Below are 15,861 nucleotides of genomic sequence, written 5' to 3'. Positions count from 1 at the left end.
AACACTGAATGAGTGCCATAAGGAACTTAACCATAATCTTGTGACCATTAAAAAGTATTTATTAATGCCATGATATTCTGCTTCTTAAAACCCAATATAGATTCACTGAAATTTATAAATTCAGCACAGCCAACTGTTATTAGACAGGAACATGTTAAATATTTATAGGGTATAGAAACCAGTGATGTGGTATACGGTGTGAGGGAAGTTAAATTATTTTAACAGTTTGGAGAATAGAAATAAAGAAAACAAATTTACTCTCACCTTTTTAATTGGGAAAATTTTAATCTTATGAGACTTCCTGGAGGTATGGAAGAGTTGTAAAGATGAAGGTAATCAACCATAGATTTTATTTGAGGAATATGTTTTAGAAACATGAATAATGGAGGTAACCCTAAATAAAATGAACAGGGTAGGCAGGAAAAGAGAATCTAATATTCTCAAACTTCAGTCAATTCAAATTTAGAACAGAATGGTGAATGGCCTTCACACAGAGAATTAAGGAAAAAAATTATCCACCAGAAGTTACATTTGATGGGTATGATTCCAATTCCTGCTCTCAGGTTATTCTAAAGAGAAGGGCAACAAAAGTATCAGTCATTTCAACTAAAAGTTTTTTAGCAGTGGACACTATCTGGGTAAGGTTAAAAACTAGAAAACTTGTGGGTTTTCATTCAAAACATACTTTTCATTAAATTTCTCAGGTTATAAGTCATTCAGTTCAAAATTTTTAGCAAGAAAAAGACTAGTGAGGTTATACTCACTTGCCTTTTTAAAACCAAAAATAACACACTTTTAAAGGTTTTAATAACAAAAATTCCTTTAAAAAGCTGTCTAAATAATCAACCTTCTTAAAATGTGGGAATAAGACTAGTAGGTAATACAATATTTCTATGTAGCAATGTGAGAAAATTTTTTATTTTCATTTTTTAAAGGATTTTAAGTAATCTCTATACCCAACATGGTGCTTGAACTCACAACCATGAGATCAAGAGTCCCATGCTCTATTGAGCCAGACAGCTGCCCCCCAAAATTGTTCCTTTTTAGAATAAAGAAATTACTTTTCACAAATAAGATTTATTTTGGGTTTGGGTAGTTACCAGTTTAACATCAGGATTATGAAGGAGAATGAACTTAAGGAGGTTGTGATGACTGATGCTTTAATACAGGAAGTCTTTATCCAGAAATTATTTCAATGACTAGTATGAAGTAGGCTTCAAAGAACACTGTCTTGGAGTGCCTGGGTGGCTCAGTGGGTTAAGGCCTCTGCCTTTGGCCCGGGTCATGATCCCAGGGTCCTGGGATCGAGCCCTGTATTGAACTTTCTGCTCGGCAGGGAGCGGGCTTCCTCCTCTTTCTCTGCCTGCCTCTCTGCCTACTTGTGATCTCTGTCAAATAAATAAATAAAATCTTAAAAAAAAAAAAAACAACGCTGTCTTAAAATTTTTAAAATTACAAATTGAATGCATAACTTCATATAAATATGTAAATTACATGACAACTTTTAGCTTTGTGAATTTATATTTTACAACATAAATGTATACATTTCTTTCTCTTAGATTTGAATGTTGTCTTAAAAGATTTTTTTATGGAAAGCTAAACCAATATAAGGAGTATATGTAAATCCATAACCTAAATGCCTTGAATGAAAATTCTTGTAGATACTCTGTCTTCAGTCACCAGAACTGAAAGTTATAGGCAAAGGAATATATATCCCCAAATTTGATCTTAATTTATAGGAATCAAACTGTTTTTGCTTTCTTTTTTTAATTTAAAGATTTTATTTATTTGAGAGAGAGAAAATGAGAGCGAGAGAGCACGAGAGTGGTGAGGTCAGAGGGAGAGCAGACTCCCTGCAAGCAGAGAGCAGAATGGGGGACTCGATCCCAGGACTCCAGGATCACGACCTTAGCCAAAGGCAGTTGCTTAACCAACTGAGCCACCCAGGCACCCCAGGAATCAGACTATTTTAATTATAGGGTAAACCTGAGTAACCAAATTTGCTTTTCCTTGGGATGTTTGGTCTTAACTATTTGTTTTAACTTAAAATCTTAACAAATAATGATTTTTTGGTAAACCAATCTGATTCCCAAGAGGATTGGGGCCATTTGATTTTATTAACTTTCTTAAGTTTGTATAGTGCTTTTAGGCATTAAAATCCATTAAAAATGAATCACAGTAGTTTGGGAAACATATTAAACTTCTCACAAAAGGTAGTAATACTGACAAAACAAGCAAAAGTAAGGTTAATGGTAAAGTGCCAGAAATTAAGTAATACAGTGCTTTGCAAATTAGATTTAAAAATTAGGAATAGTGTTAGCCTATTGGCAAAAAAATACATACACAGAAAAACCTTACATATACTACACCTACCAGTAACTCAGCAATCACCTAACAACACGCTATGGACCCTGTGAAACGGAGAAACTGGTTAGTATGTGATGGCACACATTCATGAAATCTAAGAGAGTTGATTTAAAATAGTAAAACTGGCAAATTTACGAGCAGGAAGAGAGGCTTTTGAAGAGTGCACAATCACTTTCAAATTTTGGAGTACAGGGGAACTTTGGAATTTCGTAAGTAATAACTCATTGCAAGGTGAAGATAAAAAAAGCAAGGAAAAAAATGGCCCAACACTACTGCCAAGAATTCTATTGTAGTGCAAATAAACATAACTATCAATTATGTATTCTCAGACTTGAACTGTGCTTTAAATCACAAGAGAGTTCAGTGGAAATGTTTTTTTTGGGGGGGAAAAACCCAGAAGTAGTTAGAAAAATCTCTTTTTAGTTAGGGTTGTTTTTCTGAAGAAGTTCTTTAAGCTAAAAATATAAACCAGCTGTCATTGACTTATTTGAAAGCGGAGTCAAAGCAAAAAGTTTTTATTGGACAAACCGTCAGTGGGATGTGTCCTCAAGATGCAGATTCAGTAAAAAGTACAAAATTAGGGGCGCCTGGTTAGCTCAGTCGATTAAGCGGCTGCCTTCGGCTCAGGTCATGATCCCAGGATCCTGGGATCAAGTCCCACATCGGGCTCCCTGTTCAGCAGACTGCCTGCTTCTCCTTCTCCCTCTGCCTGCCACTCTGCCTACTTGTGCTCACTATCTCTCTGTCAAATAGATAAATAAAATCTTTAAAAAAAAAAAAAAGTACAAAATTACATGGGTCTAAATCTGGATTAATATCTCTTGAGGTTTCATTACAATTACTTTAATTTGATTACTAATGTGATCAAATGTAAAAGTAATAAAATACAAAATTGAAAAAAACCCACCAAGGCATTTTTTATTTAAAGTCTGTTTCCTAGGTGCCTCGTTAGCGCAGTAGGTAGCGCGTCAGTCTCATAAAGTCTATTTCCTAAAAATAAAATTCTTGAAGGTGGATGTATATTAAAAAGGCATTAAAAAAAGAATTAACCAAGAAGGCAGCCAAACAGCTATGTTAAGTAGTCATGAAAAACACCCCAAGGACAAAGCTTGGATTTTAATGTAACATGGTGTAATGGAAACATTAGGCTGGAGGCCAAATAACTAGGATTCCACTCCTGTCTCCTATAACTGGTTTTGTGACCTTGGCCTATTTCAACAAGAAACTTAAGAGAACTGGACGGTTTAGACCAGATGGTTTCTAAGGTTCTCTTCTAGTTTAAATACTCTGATATGAAGTCTTAGAAACATTTCTATCAGGTAGCCCTACCTGGAATGTTCAAATCAGATAAGTTTCTAAGAATACAATTATGCATATATGACAATAGTAGAGCTAAAAATGATTATTTTTGAAAAAACTTGCTGCTGCCACCATTCTCAAAATAGACTAAATTTCCATGGTCCTTGTAGTAGGAAAACCATAGGTCATAAATTGATCTCTTCAACTGTATCAATATTCCTGAACAATACTGCTTGTTAGCAGGAGTTTATTGGAATTCAATGATAGACAAAATCGTATCTTTGCATATTGCTATTTAAGAAGCTGCTATTAAATTGTGGTTTTGTCTCTTTCCCATCCCTCAATTCAAATGTTGAAGTCCTGAGTTCCAGTACTTCAAAATATAACTGTATTTGGGGACTGGATCTTTACTAGGTTAAAATAAGGTCATTAGGGATGCCTGGGTGGCTCAGTTGGTTGGGCAGCTGCCTTGGGCTCAGGTCATGATTCCAGCGTCCTGGGATCGAGTCCCTCATCGGGCTCCTTGCTCCGCAGGGAGCCTGCTTCTCCCTCTGCCACTCTGTCTGCCTGTGCTCACACATACACTCTCTCTCTGACAAATAAATAAATAAAATCTTTAAAAAAAAATAATAAGGTCATTAAGGTTAGCTCTAATCCAGTGACCTTATAAAAAAGGGGAGTTTGAGAAATAGACTTGCATACCAAGAGAACACCATGTGAATGAAGATGGCCATCTACAAGCCAAGAAGAAAGCCTGAACCCCTCATCTTCCAGATCTTCATAATTCCAGATTAATACTTCAGTGGGTTTTCTCAGTCAATAAATGATTTGTCATCAGCAGTTTGAGCTTACCTCGCTGTTACATAACTGAAAATGAATTGTGAAAATGTTGAGCTATTAAATGTTACTTTTTATTGTCTAACCCCTTACTAGTTCCTCCTCAGTCCCATTTTAAAATCATTTAACTCATAGATAGGGGCTAAAATAGAATGAGAGTTGAAAAAAAAAAAAAGACCATCAACAAAACTGGATCTTCCCTTCCTACTGTAATACTTGCTTCCTAGTGTTGTTAAAAGAATTATACAGATGGAGAGTCCACTGAGTCTTGGAGATAATTCCTGATGGGGATTATCTGGGAGAGTTTGGGTTCTTATAAATGGAAATATCAGTGGACTTAATTGTATGGTACATTGTATTTAAGTTCTGATAACGCAGTACTTTGATGACTTCAAAGATGAAAAACTGAGTTTGTCTTGAGTTTAAAAAAGTTAATAGCACCCATGGTTACAAAAGGAAAACTGTAGTCTAGTTTCTTTAGTACATCTGTTTCTCATCAATTCATGAAATCAGAGGTTCTGTAAGAAACAAGATGACAGACACCAAGAGTGGTTAAAACTATCATGCACTGAAAATAACACATTTAGGATACCATTATATACTGAAAAATGTAGCAATGCCAAGAAAATTGGACAATTAAAAAACTTACTTGTTAAAAGCAATTCTCATAAGTTATGTTTAAAATCATCCATTTTAACATCTCCAAAAAAGTCAAATTTATTATTTTACATTAACATTATGGCAGGTAAAGAAAATAATCAAGTCGTCTCGTGGACTGGAAGGTGACTTATTAATTCCCTTTCATTTCCAAACCTCATCAAGCAGTCACTACATTTATGAGGTAAGTCAGCTGAATGCTTGAAATCTAGATGAATTTTAAGATCTTCAATTTGTCCTGTTGAATATTCACAGTATTGACATAAATAAATCCCTTCAGATAAATGTGAATTTAAATGTTTGCAATATTCTAGCATACTTGAAAAGCCTTTCCCACAGTCATCACAAACATGAGGAAAAATTTTAGTATGTTCAATAGCAACATGCCTGTTAACATTTGTATGAAGTCTACTCCGAAAACCACACACTTGACACACAAAGAAGTTTTTACATTTGTCAAAGGTAATTTTGCTTAAGAGGCTGTACTGTCCATGTTCTCCATTGTTATACTTATCACTCAACTCAATTAATTTACATGCATGTTCATTTACCACATGGCTATGCAAGTCTTCTGGATCATTCGTTTCATGTTCACAAAACTGACACAAGTACTGTTCATCACAGCTGTGCTCCTGGAAATGTAGGTAGAGTTCACTGCTTGAGGAGAACTGTACATCGCACTGCTCACACCAATAGAGGTGGTCACTAAAATGGGTGTCTGCAATGTGCTGGCTGAGGTTCTCAAAAATCACTGTTTTATAATCACAGTATTTACAAATGTAGGGATCCTCTTCATGCAGTTTGGCATGTTCGATCAAAAGCATGTTGGTAGAGAAACTTTCCTTGCATACTCGACACACATTTGAATCAGTACGCTTATGCTTCAGGATCATATGCTGCTTTAAATCAGAAAAATATTTGCTGTTGAACTCACAAAGTTCACACTTATAGAGACCACTGCTATTGGCTCTCAGTAAAGGCCACTTCTGTTGGGCAGTCACATTCAGAGCTTGGCTCTTGTCAAGAATTTTGCAAAGTTTAGCTGGTGGCTCCTCATCAGTTTGGTCCTGAAGACTTTCTGAGGAATTGTTTTCTGTCTCTATATCATAATCTTCAGAAATTGCATGTACTTCTGCAGCAATTGGAACATCTTCAGCAGTGTGAACTTCTATAGGATTCTCCTCTTGAGTCTGTTGGTTGACTGACTCAGGTGAGTCACACTCTTCATCACAAATTTCAATATCAGCAGATTTTTCTGAAAAATAAAACACGTCTATTATCATCACTAAATAAGACCTAATGAATAAATAATTGGCAAAAATTTTATACCTAATTTTTTCATTCATCTATATAAAATAAGCAAATGCTATCAACTGGTTTCTCTAACCTGTAGAAAAGGCAGTGTGGTCTAGAATTCTAAGTACAGGACTGGGAACCAGGTAGTTTTGATTTCTATTTCTGGCCTTGATTCCATCTGTAAATTTTGGCAAGTCATTTGATGTCTCTGTATCAGAATCATCATCTGTAAAAAGAGATTTGGAAAAATACTTATTATATATATCAAAGCATTAAATATTAATTACTATTAAACAAAGCACTAAATGTTTTAAATAAAATTTTGAACTCCAACAGGAACTAAAGGACTTAGATTTAGCCAGGAAAAGAGATGTTATCCAACAGACACACAAAATAATCTGTCCAAAGAAGCAACTGCTTTTGCATCTGTGCCCCATTTGGACTAGAATATACTTATCAAAGTTACTTAGGAATTTTCAGTTTAAATTACTGAGTTTGAGTAAGCCTTTATTCCCTCAGCCCAGACCCCGTGTTTTAAAGTTAGCATGGGGAAACTGAAATATAGGTCAGAAGAAAAAACTAGGCTTCAATATCATGTCACTGTTGTTTTTTTTTTTTTTTTTGAAGATTTTATTTGTTTATTTGACAGGCAGAGATCACAAGTAGGCAGAGAGGCAGGCGGAGAGAGAGGAAGGGAAGCAGGCTCCACGCTGAGCAGAGAGCCCGATGTGGGGCTCGATCCCTGGACCCCGGGATCATGACCTGAGCCGAAAGCAGAGGCTTTAACCCACTGAGCCACCCAGGCGCCCCCATGTCACTGTTGTTCTTAGAAGATTTTATTTTTAGGGGTTCTCAAAAAAATTTGAGAAGATAATACAGAGGATTCCCATATATCCTGCATTCAGTTTCTCCATTCTCTTACATTACATTTCAATTTCTCCATGCTCTTAATATGATACATTTTTTACAATTAATAACCAATACCAGTAAGGTGGTATTAACTGAAGTCCATACTTGAGCAGATTTTCTTAATTTTTTCCTAATGTCCTTTTTCTTTTTCAAGAACCTAAGATTTCACATTACATTTAGCTGTCATCTCTCTCTAGGATACTGTTAGCTGTGGCAGTTTCTCAGACTTTCCTTGTTTTTGATGACCATGACAGTTTTGAGGAGTAGAGATCAGGTATTTTGTAGGATGCCCCATGATTCGACTGGGATTATGGGTTATTAGAGGCAGACCAGAGAGGCAAGCTGCCTTTTTTATCACATCATATCAAGGGTACATAGTACTAACATGATTTGTTACTGTAGATGTTGACTGTGATCACCTGGTTGAAGTAGTATTGATCAGGTTTCTCTGCTGTACTCTTTTTTTTTTTTTTTAAGATTTTATTTATTTATTTGACAGCACAAGTAGGCAGAGAGGCAGGCAGAGAGAGGGGGAAGCAGGCTCCCCGCTGAGCAGAGAGCCCAATGTGGGGGTCGATCCCAGGACCCTGAGACCATGACCCAAGATGAAGGCTCTCCATAGAGTACTCTCCATACTCTGTTTTGGAACGAAGTCCCTGTATGCAGTCCTCATTTAAGGAGTGGAAAGTTATGTTCCACCTCCTTGAGGGAGGAGTGTCCACATAAATAATTTGGAATTTTTCTATAGTTTCTAATTTATTCATTCAATTACGTCTGTACGGACTCAGGAATATTTATTTTATATTTTGGGGTTCTAATTTTTTTTCCCTCAAATTGTTTCAGCTTTGGCTACTGGAAGCTCTTTAGTTGGCTCCTGTGTTCCTCTGACTACCTGGATCATGTGTGTGTGTTGAGTAGTTCCTTTTTTTCTGGCACTACAAAATGCTCCAGGCTCATCCTATGTATTTCCCACCTTAGAACTAAATCAGCCATTTCTCCAAGTGCTAGTTCTTTTTTTTGGAGAATGGTTTTAAAAACCAAAATCTGGGCTCACTCCCACTGGGGTGTCATACCTTTTAGGCCCTCTCAACTAACAGAGTAAACACGTTTGTACAGTGCTCCATATACGCAGACATAACTATAATTATCTTTGTATGTAACCATCTGTGTCTCTATTAAGCCAAACATGAGTTCATACAAATATCTCCAACTCCTTATGCTTTTTAAAAAATTGTATTTCTGTGCCTCTGGTAGGAGCTCAAGGAAATTGGCAGTTTTGATGGTTGCAAAGAAGAGAGCAAATGCAAATTTTTATCATTTACCCAATGCTGTTTTAAAGACTCAACAAAAGATGTTAAGACTGAAAAACACTGAGTGCTTCACACTCCATTCCTTCCTTTCCATTAGCCCTTTAGACTACAGCTGAGTGGAAGAACTGTGTATAACACTATTCCTAACCTTTCATCATAAATGCTCCCAGCTCTGGGTCAGTCTTGATTTTCCACCAATTCCTTGCCACTAAAATGGACTTAGGAGAGTGTATTTTTTATTTATAGGTCTGAAATAATGTTAAAAATTAAAAATTCATAGTTGCTTTCTTACAAAAAAACCCAATTTCCCTACATTTAAACAAACTGAATACGTGCCCATTTAGAAGTCATAACTTTTACCCACATTTTCAAGTAAGAAATAAAAATATATAAAAGCAACTTAAAGGATATTTTAGAAAATATTAGATATACCTTTGTTGTCAAAGTATTTTAAGTCCGGTTGTCTCATAGAACAAACACTATAACAATGATCAGAAAAAATTCCATTGAATCCATCTGCAATTCTGCTTATTCCAGAGGAATCTGAACATAAGAGGAAAATTTTAAAAATTTCAAGTAAACAATTATGTAAAACCATCACTTTATCCACCATATATAAATTTTCATATTTGTAATAAAGTATATTTCCTTCAATTCTGAAAGCTTCTATATTTCAGATCTGATAGTGACATTGAGCTTTGCAAAAACCACCAATTACATGATTTACAATATAACACTTGTCAGAATTCCACACATTATAAATATGTGATGAATATATTAACTGCAAAAAACATTGAATTAACACTGAATTAACTACCAAGAAGATCTGCCATGTAATGAAGAGAAAGCAAGGCATAGGAGAAATGGTCTGAGGACCAATGAGGGCTTCTGAGTAGTCATTTCAAGTCTTGTTGGGAGGGGCTGAGAGGAAGTAAACCAGGCTTAATTTCCTCAGATATGAAGAATAAATGTGTAGCTTGGGTGGGCTAGCAGGTATGCTAGAGACTATCTCAAATATAGATATGTGAGATTAGTTACAGGTGGCAACAAAGACCTCTATTTTTTTTGCACCAACACATACTTTATTATTTAAACTTATTTAAATTCAATTAATTAACATACAGTATATTATTAGTTTCGTTAGTTTCAGAGGTAGAGTTCAGGGATTCATCAGTTCGATACAACACCCAGTGCTCATTCATCACATGCCCTCCTTAATATCCATCACCCAGTTACCCCCTCCTCTTCACCCCTCCCCTCCAGCAACCCTGTTTGTTTCCTACGATTGAGAGTCTCTTATGGTTTGTTTCCTCTCTGCTTTCATCTTCTTTTATTTTTCCCTCCTTTCCCCTATGCTCCTCTGTTTTGTTTCTTAAATTCTGCATAAGTCAAATCAAAGACCTCTCTTCTTAAGATCTCACTTATTGCCAACATAGTAGAACCAACCTCAACCAAAGGACCTAAAATAACACAATCAAAATAAAGTTCACATTTTTGAAAATAATGTATAGGATAAAAAATTCATCCCCAACAATCCAAATACCTTCCACCAAGTTTAATGTATCTTAAGAACAAGCTTGGGAATCACATAAGCAAATCTCAATTAATGCTATATAAGCATGCAACCTTGGATATCTAATTTTAAATATCTATCAACTACTCAGTTGTATATATTAATAATGTCTGTAAACTTCTGATGTGCGCCTAGCACGTGGGACAATGAGGAAAATATATTCAAAGAACTTAAAGCTTTCTCTTACCTAAAAATTGACCCAGATATTTAACTGTTATCTGATCATTTATGAGAAAATGGGTAAGAATGGGACTCAATCCAGGGCCCAACTTTAAAATAATCCACTGACCTGAGTAACGAGAAGGGTGTAATGTCTTCCTTTTTCTTTTTTTAGGATATTCATTCATATCTTTGCAATCTAAAAATGGAAAAATTTAACAAAAATGTCACAAATAAAGATTGTTAATATTTTATAAAAATTCCTCCAAACTAAAGAACTTGCTGGGAATAAGAAGTATGTGCGCCACTTGAAAATCTACTTTGTAAGAGAAATGTTAAACAATGCTTCCATTTGTATTTTGGATTTACTTTTCTGATCAAGTTTAAAGGCAGGACACCAATACTGTTTTGTTTTTTTTTTTCTTGGTGAGGTTGAGAAGTCCATTTCAAATGTTGATGTAATTTTGAGAACTGGATAATTACAATAAACCATGCTCTTAAATTATTTTTATTTAAAAAAATCATTATAGTACCCTATTAAGAATAAGACAGGTACATTTCTTACAATTGGGAATATTTTGATACAGTTTTCAAGCTAACGGTGGATATATGCCCTTGAAAAATCTGTATCGATCCCCTGATTTCCAGAAAATATACTCATCGCATAGAAGCTCAGAATATGATTTTCAAGAAAAAATTCTTTTCTTACTTATAAGGTCACATTCAACATTTTATTTAGAACAAACAGATAGCAACTTCTGTTTAATCATTAAATGATTAAATTCCAATGGACTGTTTTAAAATTGACTAAATGGTTTTATCACATTCCACTTACTTGGTATAATTCTTAACACTGTAGTGAGGAGAAATGAACTACAGGGAAGTTTTCACAGATGGTAAAAAATGCCTGGAGGAAAAAACACAAAAGAAGTCACATTAGCAAAAATGTATTTCACTTCTGAAACTCAAGAATACTATGGCACCAGGTCTTTAATTAACTGGAAAGTTATATGGAATTAATTCAAGTATAAATAATCTTTTGAACATATTGTATTCAGCACTAAAAACTGATAAATATGTGAGTATATACATGTGTCATATTTCTTTGAAATGAATTTACCTTCTAAAACTATAGCTATATTTTAACACCAAAATAGGAATATAAATCTGATTATTCAGCCATAATGAAAGCAAACCAAATCAGACTTTGAACTGTTTAAGTCCTTATAGATTATTTAACAATACAAGGACAATAACCATTTACTGAACACCAATCATGTGCCAGGCTGCTTTATCTTATTTAATCCTGTAATATGAAAAATATACAACACTCCCTCAAAATTGATTATATATCCATTGTTATTGAGGAAACTGAGGCATAGTAAAATTAAGTCCAAGAAATTCTTTATAAGTGGTAGCACTGGAATCTGAGTAAAGATCTAATTTTAAAGCACATGCTTTGGAAACAGGGAGATACAAATAGGGAGTTACAATTCAGGTAACAGATTAATGTCAGAATCAGAATCACCTCTTCCATTTCAGGTTAGTGTTCTTTCACTGTAGAAGTGGGCAAGTAAGGAATGTCAGAAAAAGAAACGGACATTTTCTCTGCCAGCTTTATATACTGCCTTTCTTATCATTAAAGTGATATACATAGCAGGTAGAACTTGATATTATTACTGAGACCATCTTGTTTCTAATGGTAAGGTACCTGAGGTGCACACACTATTTTTGCTGCTTCACTAGGTTCTGGGTACATTAATTAGCTTTATAAGTGATGTGATCATACAGTAATAAGACAGTGCTTTTTAGTTTATTGAGCATTTTCCTCTTATTTTATTTGATCTTCACAATCCTGTGAGGTACACAGAAGGGTTACCACCAAACTCACTCCAGTTTTACTGATGAGGAAGCATTCAGTGAAAGTCAATTAGGTGGCAGAACCAGAGCTGAAAAATCATGTCTTCTGACTCTTGAGTTTTGAACAACTAACTGTGTAAGTAATTTTCATTGCTAATCACTATTACCAGCAAGTTACATCTTCCAGTTCTTAGTCACCAACAGGAAGGGAAGGGAATCACCCAAAGAAACCGACAACAGTAAGATTTATAGAAATAGTATCTCTATATAAAATGGCTCACCTAATACAAATAGCATTCCTTGAACCCTTCCCAATCAAGTACATTCAAAAATTTCTCATTATGCCATAAACTAAAACCTCAAGACTTATTCCTAATACCTCTTCTATACACTTCCAGAATTTATACAGCCCAGGGCATTAAACTTCATGTTTTGTTTTGTTTTTTTTTTTAAGATTTTATTTATTTATTTGACAGAGAGAAAGATCACAAGTAGGCAGAGAGGCAGGGAGAGGGAGAAGCAGGCTCCCCGCTGAGCAGAGAGCCCAATGTAGGGCTCCATCCCAGGACCCTGAGATCATGACCTGAGCCGAAGGCAGAGGTTTAACCTACTGAGCCACCCAGGCGCCCCTAAACTTCATGTTTTAAATGTTCTAAAACTGTCAGGGAGAACAATGAAAACTATCGGCCCAACATTAAAGTAGCTTCTTACTATTTCAGAATACACTTTAAATTCTTTCCAGTTTGAAGGATGAAAAAGCAAGGAAAGGAAACCAAGCGTGGCATTAAAATTAATGTTGCAAGCTGGCCTGGATTCAGGCTGTCAGGTGAGAGGAATAGGATCACCTTGATCAGGAAAGGTCTGACTCCCACCCTTTCAGCATGATGCTAACATGCCTACTCAAGACCAGAAATGCTAACATCTTTCATTTCAGCAAATATTCTCATGTGCTTTTTGTATACATAACTGCCCTGATGAAGAAGTTTGGTTTTTTACTCAATGATGTCTTATCAACCTTGCTCACTAAGTCTTCCTCTCATGGGGAAGATTTTGAGTCACCTTCTCATTCACTCCCTCTTCCCCATTTAATAAAACAACCCATGTAATACATGTCACAGCAGGTTATAAATTAATTTAAATTAATTAAATCACTTTGAATCTATTCACCCAGAAAAAAACATTGTTAACATTCTGGTATACAGACATCTAGACATTTTCCTATGCTAAGGTATACATATATGTTTTACATTTACAAAAATGATACCATGCCACAGGAAACATTGATTTTTTTTTAAAGCAACTTACAAAATACCTATCAGCATCTCTCCACCTGTCCTTTTTTCAAGAATGTCTGTACAAAATGCTATATAACACGCAATCAGTACCTATATCAAACAGATCGATATCGAAGGCCTTTCATCTAATATAAATATTCTCTAACTGGTATAAAAATAAGGCAAGTATTCACAATCAAAAGCTCTATTTTTACAAGGTTTTAAAAGCAAGTTTTTTTCATCCTCCTTTCAGAATAAGTACATATTCTCCAGATTTTAAAAGAACTGAAACACAAAAATGTTTCAGTAGAGTTTTTGAACTAGAACCCACGGTACGTCCAAGTTGAGTTATCAGCTTCGCAAAGAGGTAACTGAAATTACTTCAAATTACTCGCGTCCTCATATTGTACTGAAAAAGAAAACCAAAAGGGGTGTACGAGCACCCTAAGTGGGGGGCCCAGGCCACAGGCCCGCGATGAGAGCGCCAGGCTGCTTTCTGCCGCGGAGGCTTGCGGGCGAACAAGGGATTCGCAGCCAGAGTCCTGAAGCCGCTCCGCACCGCGGGGGGCCAGCCTGGCACCGACCGACTTCGGGAGCCCAGGCGCCACCGGACACGCGGGTCAGAGGGGCCGCGCAGGAGACCCCCGGACCTAGCCGCCTCCACGCCCGCGCCACGCGCCGGGCCCAGCAGGGCCAGGCGACCAGCGGGGACTCCTAAACCCCGACCCCAAAAGCGCCATAAAGAAAACAGCAGCTGGGGGCCGAGCGTCCTCCGCGGGGGGTGAAACTGCCTCCGGGATGGGGGAGGGGTCGCCATCCCTCCTTAAAACGGAGGCAGGGTTTCATTTAAAAAGACGTCGTGGGGTCTTCCTTGCCCTCTCCTGTGCGAGGCTGCGTCCGCACGCCGCCGGCCCCCTCCTCCTCACACTCACCGGGACTCTGGGGCCCGCCCAGGCACAGCTCCGAGGCGGCGGCGGTAGCCGAAGCGCCCGAGTGCGGGCGGAGCGGCCGCGCGGCCCTGCCAGCGGGCGGCGCCGCTGTGGCCCTCGCGCTCCCGGACGCTCCCCCGGGCCGGCCCTTCTCCCTCCCGCGCGCCTCACTCCCTGCCCGCCAGGCGCCAGGCCCCAGGCCCCAGCTCCGCGGCCGCACTCACCGCCTCGCTCCGCGCCTGCGCCGCGCACCTCAGGGGCCCGCCGACTGGGCGGGGAGGTGACGAGGTGAGAGTGGGGGGGGTGCAGGGGATCGGGCGGCGCGGCACGCCGCACACCAGACCTGGGAGGGACCACCGGCCTTTAGCCCCGGGGGTGGCCCGGCAGCCCGCGCCCCCTGCCGGCACTTCTGTGCCGCCGCAGGGTTCTTCCGGACTGGTTACCGCCCCTCCGGAGCCTAGCGGGTGATTCCACTCCCTAGAATTGCTCCCCGCAAGGCCGCCGAGGGAACTTCCCTGCCACGGGCTCCCGAGCCTTTCCTCCCGCCTCTAGAGAAGTGGGAGAAGCGCGGCGAGCTAGCGGCCCCTTTCCCACCCGGCTCCTCTAGGGGGCGTGCGAGAGCGGTCTTACACGAGTTAGGCAAGGCAAATGGCATTTCAGCCCCCAGAGTGGCAGCTGCTTGCTGGGGACTCAAAGGGCGACGGCCTTGCCAAGGTTGTACCGAGTCCCCACCAAAGAACTACGCAGGGGTAGGAGGCTGAGAATTTTGAAGATCGCGGTCGTTATTAGGCTTCAGGCCGATTCCTTGATTCAAGAAATCCCCGTGCAATGAATGTAACATTTTAGAGGATTGGATTAGATCATTTAATTCCTTTTCGGATTTAGAGCTCTTAGTAGCAGACGTGGAAAGGATTAAATTGAACAAGCATAAATAAACCTGTGAACACGGTTTCAAAAATGAACATCTCTGTACAAGGGGGAGGGGGTCATATGTTTAATTTTTGATAGTAAATTGAAGTTGTCGGTCCCAATTTACAAATTAGAAAAGCGAGGGTCTAAAGGCTAGGTCTAATTCATTTTTGTAACCTCAGCACCCGGGTTTCAAATAATTGTTAAGTAGATGAATGGGGCCCTTATTATACGCGCTCAAGGTCACTCGGAGAGTTAGGGCTGCAATCCATGTCTTTTCATCCACATCCACTGTGCTTTTTCTGATTACCACATGCTACGCAACCAACCAAACGCTGGAAAATAATCATCCCAGACCTTACTCCCATTCCTTCACCTTTATTCCAGAAGATGAAGCCGTATTTTAAAGAGACACCCGGTTTCCGATGTAGGACCTCGACTACTGTGTGTGGGTGTGTGTACTCAGCCCAAATAAGTGAATG

General features: G+C 38.3%; 1 protein-coding gene across 3 annotated transcripts; it reads right to left on the bottom strand.

Annotated features, from left to right (window-relative positions):
* Positions 1-4,972: 4,972 nt before the first annotated feature.
* ZNF639 (zinc finger protein 639) lies at positions 4,973-14,886 on the bottom strand. Of its 3 annotated transcripts, none has more exons than XM_080826509.1 (6): positions 14,695-14,886; positions 11,243-11,314; positions 10,538-10,606; positions 9,108-9,218; positions 6,548-6,682; positions 4,973-6,415 (listed from the first exon to the last, which is right to left on the bottom strand). In XM_080826509.1, exons 3-6 carry the CDS (start codon positions 10,593-10,595, stop codon positions 5,262-5,264), a joined length of 1,458 nt encoding a protein of 485 aa, XP_080682635.1. In that variant the 5' UTR covers positions 10,596-10,606; positions 11,243-11,314; positions 14,695-14,886; the 3' UTR covers positions 4,973-5,261. The 3 variants fall into 3 exon arrangements, with proteins under 3 accessions (XP_080682635.1, XP_080682636.1, XP_080682637.1); XM_080826510.1 differs by lacking the exon at positions 14,695-14,886 and adding an exon at positions 14,474-14,597; XM_080826511.1 differs by lacking the exon at positions 14,695-14,886 and having other exon boundaries at positions 11,243-12,183.
* Between the last annotated feature and the right edge of the window lie 975 nt (positions 14,887-15,861).

The sequence above is a fragment of the Martes martes genome, assembly GCF_963455335.1.
Source record: "Martes martes genome assembly, chromosome: 1".
NCBI classification, from domain to species: Eukaryota; Metazoa; Chordata; class Mammalia; order Carnivora; family Mustelidae; genus Martes; species Martes martes.
Note: the sequence above shows the minus strand (reverse complement) of the source record. Positions and strands in the feature narration are given on the sequence as shown.